Below are 6,138 nucleotides of genomic sequence, written 5' to 3' on the forward strand. Positions count from 1 at the left end.
CCATTGGATACCTATCGAATACGAACTATCATTAATCAAGGGACAAGAATTACCCTTAATCAAGAGTTAAGAGTTAATCACATTGATAAGCAGATTAGAGGCGTATTACCTAATATGGTAATCTTGTCATAGGGCCCAGAGAGGTTAGGGCCCATAAATGTCAGTATAAATAGCTCAAGACAAAAGGTAACGTCATTGTTCATTAATTATCCTAGATATTTGAGCTTGTCCTGACTTGAGCGTTGGAGTGCCTTTTGCAGGTACCAACCCTTTCACTAGCGCATTGGATCGGAGCTCTCGTTCGGCCTTTGGACTTCCAGAAGACTTAGTGTGCCCATCAGACAGGTACATTTGGCGCCCACCGTGGGGCCGAACTGAGACGTTTGTGAAGATTAACTAAGCAGAACAATGGCGATAACAAGGAGAACCAACACGGCAGATCATCAGCACGAGGAGGAACACGTTGAGGTTGAAGACGAGACCGATCTTTCTGAAATCGTCCGTCTGTTGAAACAGGAGATGGCCGCGATGAAACAACAGCAGGAAAGGACACAAAGGAGCTTTCAGCCTTAAGAGCCGAGAACGAGGAACTGAAATGTCAAGATTCATCGTGGAGGCCTACTCAGGCAACCAACATGCAAACTCAGGGGTCCTATCAATCCCACGAAGTTTACACCTCGGCCCCACATGCCTCCGTAGCACCTGAAGAGATACCCTCCGCCCAACCAACCGTGGGTCGGTCAACAGACTTGGCAAATATTAGATCGCATCGTCATCCCTTCACCCCTACTATCATGCAACTCCCGCTGATGGATAACTGGAAATCTTTGCCTATTGATAAATATGATGGTACCACTGATCCTGATGAACATCTTGATGTTTTCTTGACACAGGTGACTTTGAGCACAACTAACGATGCTGCCTTGTGTCAGATTTTTCCCACATCTCTCAAAGGCAGGGCCCTGAGTTGGTTCACTCGGCTCCCTCCCAATTCGATTGACTCGTTCAACACTCTATCGTCCCAGTTTACTATTCAGTTCGCCACGAGTCGTCCTCACAGCTTGACGTCCTTGTCGCTGGTTAGCCTTCGGCAAGACAAGAAAGAGTCGCTCCGAACTTTCATGGATCGATTCAACAAGGCAACCTTGGAAATCCGAGACCTTAATCCGGCAGTAGCGCTCCATCATCTCACAACAGCTTTGAAACCTGGACCATTTGTTAATAGCATCTGCAAAAAACCTCCTTCGGACATGAATGACCTGCGAAGGCGAGCTGATAAATACAGGGGCCGAGGCAAAGAGTTAACCTTGCGTGACCGACCTGTGCGAGGTCAAAAGTACTCCCATTTTACTCCGCTCAATGCAAGCCGAGATGCTGTGCTTGAACAAGCCTTAACATCAGAAGTGTTAGCAATCCCAAAAAGAGCCTCCGCGCCGATGTCAACAAATCTTGCAAATATCACCGCAATCGCGGACATTCGACCGAAGAGTGCGCTGCGTTGAAAGACAAAATTGAGGACTTGATCAAGCAAGGACAACTCCGAAATTTCGTCGATCGGCCAAACTCGTCTCGGCACCAGTCCACATACCACCCTCGGCAACAAGACAGGTCTGACCGCTCGGATAGGCATCGCCGGGAACGCAGCCGATCAAGAGATTGAAAGGAAGATACTCATGCAACGCATCGGCGGGTAATTAACACGATCGCTAGAGGATTTGCCGGAGGGGGTTCAACCTCCTCAGCCCAAAAGAGGCATTTGTGTGCCGTTCAGTCGGTCTATGTGGTCGACAAACAGCCAAATCGGAGGCTACCATCAATCATCTTCACCAATGCCGACTTTCAGGGCATTGATCCTATACAGGATGACCCAATGGTGATCAGTGTCAAAATTCATAACTGCATAGTTAAGAAAACATTGGTCGATCAAGGCAGTTCGGCAGACATTCTATACTGGAACACCTTCAAGCAATTGGGTATCTCGGAGAAGGAGCTCATACCCTATGATGATCCCCTGGTCGGTTTCTCTAGAGAAAGGGTAAGCACCAAGGGATACATTAAACTCTTTACCCGTTTTTGCTTTGATGAACAGGAATACAGAGAAATCCAGGTGAAGTACATAGTGGTGCACGCTAGCACATCATACAATATTTTGCTCGGTCGGCCATCATTAAACATGTTGGGAGCAATCGTCTCTACGCCACATTTGGCAATGAAGTTCCCATCCGAAAAAGGAAACATCCTTACCATTCATGCCGATCAGAAAGCAGCGCGGGAGTGCTATTATGCCAGCTTGCGAATAATTCCCATGGAAGAAGAGAAACAAACAAAATCGAAAAGAGTTCATGCAGTAAACCCTTCGGCATCCGCGGAAACCCAGGCCTGGGATCTTGATCCTAGGATTAATGAAGAGGACCATGTAGAACTAATTGAAGCCAAGATCTCTTTGCAAATAGGTTCATCACCATCTCAGGTGACTTACATCGGCGCTAGCACTCCCGTAAGAGACCGCCCCGCTTTAAGCAAGATAATCATCCGGAACTAAGATCTCTTTGCATGGGTACCGTCAGATATGCCTGGCATCGACCCACATTTCATGTGCCACAAGCTCTCTGTTTGCGCCAACGCACGACCTATAGCTCAGCGCAAGCGAAAGATGGGGACCGACAAGAAACTAGCAGTCGAAGCCGAAGTAGCCAAGTTGATTGAGGCAAGATTCATTCGGGAAGTACAATATACGACATGGCTAGCAAATGTGGTCATGGTAAGGAAGCCGAACGGTAAATGGAGAATGTGTACCGACTACACTAATCTCAACAAAGCATGCCCCAAGGATGCTTATCCATTGCCAAACATTGATCGATTAGTTGACGGAGCATCAGGGCATAAATTTCTCACTTTTCTTGACGCGTATTCTGGATACAATCAAATACGCATGCACCCCAGCGATGAGGAAAAAACAGCTTTTATCACCGATTCGGCCAATTATTGCTATCAGGTGATGCCTTTCGGATTGAAGAACGCTGGAGCCACATATCAAAGGTTGATGAATAAGGTATTTCAGAATCAAATTGGAAAAAATATGGAAGTATACGTAGACGACATGGTCGTCAAATCTGAAGACCTTGATCGGCACCTATCTGACCTTGCAGAAGTATTTCAACAACTTCACAGACATGACATGCGATTGAATCCAGAGAAGTGTGTATTTGGCGTTTCCGGGGGTAAGTTTCTCGGCTTCATGCTATCGGCCAGAGGCATCGAGGCTAATCCTGACAAATGCCAAGCAATCGTCGGCATGAGAAGCCCCTAGAACCTAAAAGAGGTGCAACGGTTAGCTGGACGGCTCACATCCTTGTCAAGATTCCTGCCATGCCTAGCTAAAACGGTAAAGCCTATCATTAGGCTGTTAAAAAAGGTGAAGTTCGAATGGTCGGCCGATTGTGAAGAAGCATTTCAGACGTCAAAGCAACGCCTCGGCTCCCCTCCAATCCTCTCAAAACCCGATCCTCGGGCAAACATAATCGTATACTTGTGTGTGTCGGACGAAGCAATTAGTGCCGTGTTGGTGCAAGAAAAAGAAGTACAGCAGCCTGTGTACTTCATCAATAGGATGCTCCAAGATTCTGAAACAAGATATCAACTCCTTGAAAAAGTAGCGCTCGGGCTAGTCCACACGGCCCGGCGCCTTTGCCAATATTTTCAGAGCCACCGTATAATAGTTCGCACAGATTGCCCCATCGCCAAGGTTTTGCGCAAACTTGAACTAGCCGGACGCATGATGGCATGGACAATCGAACTTTCAGAGTTCGATTTGTCATTTGAACCACGGGGACCGATTAAAGCCCAATGCCTAGCAGATTTTGTCAATGAGTTGCAGCCGCAAGGCCATTTTGTCAGTGAATTATGGACGATGCATGTTGATGGTTCTTCGAACAACCAGGGCAGTGGAGCGGGAATAATCCTACAAGCACCAACTGGGCTAATACTCGAGCAATCTTTATGGTTTGCGTTCAAAACCTCAAATAACCAGGTCGAGTATGAGGCATTGTTGGCCCGTTTGAGACTTGCACAAGAAATCGGAGCTCGGCGAGTGGTATGTTGGACTGACTCAAAAGTGGTATCGGAACAAGTCAATGACAACTTTCAGGTGAAAGACCCTAACTTACTGAAATATTATCACTTGTTTCGGAGAATGCGTGACCATTTCGACGAGGTGCAAGTAAAACATACGTCAAGGGAACACAACGAAAGAGCTGATCAACTAGCTCTTTGGCTAGCAACAGCCGAAAACCAGGACAGCTGAGAACTACGCTCCACCTTGACCTCACCACCCCGAGCATCACACCGATTGAATGTTTGACGACCGAAGAGCCTACCCAGACTTGGATCACCGAAATGATGGATTACCTTGAGATTGGAAAAGAACCGTCCGACCCTTCGGCCGCCAAAAAACTCCGAACACAAGCTGCCAGGTATTCGGTCATTGGTGGACAGTTATATCGCAGGGGTTTCTCGGTACCTCTTTTGAAATGCATCGACTCTGCACAAGCGGATTATGTTCTGAGAGAAGTTCATGAGGGTATGTGTGGATCTCACTCGGGAGGAAGGACTTTAGCTATAAGGTGCTTAGAGCAGGCTTTTTCTGGCCAACTCTCAAAAGCGATTGCATGCAGTTCGTCAAGCGTTGTCTTTCATGCCAAAGACATGGCAACCTTATCCACGCCTCGGCCGAAGAACTACATAGTATTAGCTCGCCTTGGCCGTTCCCAATGTGGGAATGGATATACTTGGACCGTTCCCGATAGCTAAAGGTTAATGCAAGTTTTTATTGGTTGCAGTAGATTATTTCACAAAGTGGGTCGAGGCCGAACCACTGGCCAACATCACAGCAGCCAATGTTCAGAAGTTCTTGTGGAAAAACATTATAACTCGCTTCGGCATTCCTTACGCCCTTGTAACTGACAATGGTCTCCAGTTCACCGATCAAAAACTCAACCGATTTATCCAAGACCTCGGCATCAAACATCGGTTCACATCGGTTGAACATCCACAATCATATGGTCAAGCCGAAGCGGCCAATAAAGTGATCCTCACAGAGTTAAAAAAGAGATTGGGAGATGCTAAAGGAGCTTGGGCCGAAGAGCTGGCGGAGGTCCTATGGGCCTATCGGTGCACTCCTCAGTCCACGACAAAGGAGACCCCCTTTCGGTTGACATATGGTACTGATGCCATGATCCCCGTTGAAGTTGGGGAACCATCTTTTCGGCGACAATACTTCGAGGAGAACTACAATGAGGCATCCCTCCGAGCCGAAATAGACATGGTCGATGAAATTCGTACCAAAACACAGATCATGGCCGAAGCCTGCAAGCAGCGAATGGCTAGGCGATTCAACTCGGCACTTGCGAAGAGGGAGTTTCAGGAAGGAGACCTTGTGTGGCGGGTACAAGGGTCGGCAAGACGCAACCCCCGGGAAGGCAAGTTGGCGGCCAATTGGGATGGCCCATTCCAGATCCGACATAACCTTCATAATGGAGCATATAAACTAGAAGAGCTCTCGGGAAAAATCATTCCTCGCACCTGGAACTCAACTCATTTGAAGATGTATTTTAGCTAAGATATGCTTGTAAACAAAGGAAATTATCATCAATGTATATGGATGGTGCACTCTTTTCCTTGATCGGTCTTTTTCCCCTTATAAAAAAAAGTGAAAAGGGGTTTTGGCCGATAAGGTTTTTAATGAGGCACCCATTAATGAAATGCAGTTCTACTCATTACTCTTCTTAAATCAATTATCACAAAAAGGCTTCCCTCCCGAGTGACCCCACTCGGCCAAGGATGCGCCTTCGAAATTCACTCTAAAGGCTCCCCTCCCGAGTGACCCCACTCGGCTAAGGATGTGCCTTCGGCATTCAATCTAAAATGGCTTCCCTCTCGAGTGACCTCACTCGGCCAAGGATGTGCCTCGGATATACTCCAAAAAGGCTTCCCTCCCGAGTAACCCCACTCGGCCAAGGATGTGCTTTTGGAATTCACTCTAAAGGCTACCCTCCCGAGTGACCCCACTCGGCCAAGGATGCGCCTTCGGCATTCACACAAGGTTCAGATAAATCAACTACAACTGTTATACATCATCAA

At 47.3% G+C, this 6,138-nt stretch overlaps 1 protein-coding gene across 1 annotated transcript; it reads left to right on the forward strand.

The window, feature by feature from the left end:
* The first annotated feature begins 2,569 nt into the window (after positions 1 to 2,569).
* LOC109796248 (uncharacterized) lies at positions 2,570 to 4,303 on the forward strand. Its single transcript, XM_083060740.1, has 2 exons — positions 2,570 to 3,221; positions 3,378 to 4,303. Exons 1-2 carry the CDS (start codon positions 2,570 to 2,572, stop codon positions 4,301 to 4,303), a joined length of 1,578 nt encoding a protein of 525 aa, XP_082916866.1.
* Positions 4,304 to 6,138: the final 1,835 nt, after the last annotated feature.

Source organism: Cajanus cajan, chromosome 1 (genome assembly GCF_000230855.2).
Source record: "Cajanus cajan strain Asha chromosome 1, NIPB_CcT2T_4, whole genome shotgun sequence".
NCBI classification, from domain to species: Eukaryota; Viridiplantae; Streptophyta; class Magnoliopsida; order Fabales; family Fabaceae; genus Cajanus; species Cajanus cajan.

What these genes read in the sequence shown, in the direction of transcription:
- LOC109796248 (XM_083060740.1), top strand. Translation starts at nt 2,570, where the DNA reads ATGCCTGGCATCGACCCACATTTCATGTGCCACAAGCTCTCTGTTTGC. An exon ending in TGTATTTGGCGTTTCCGGGG is followed by an intron (nt 3,222 to 3,377) that starts GTAAGTTTCTCG and finishes TGCCATGCCTAG; the next exon opens with CTAAAACGGTAAAGCCTATC.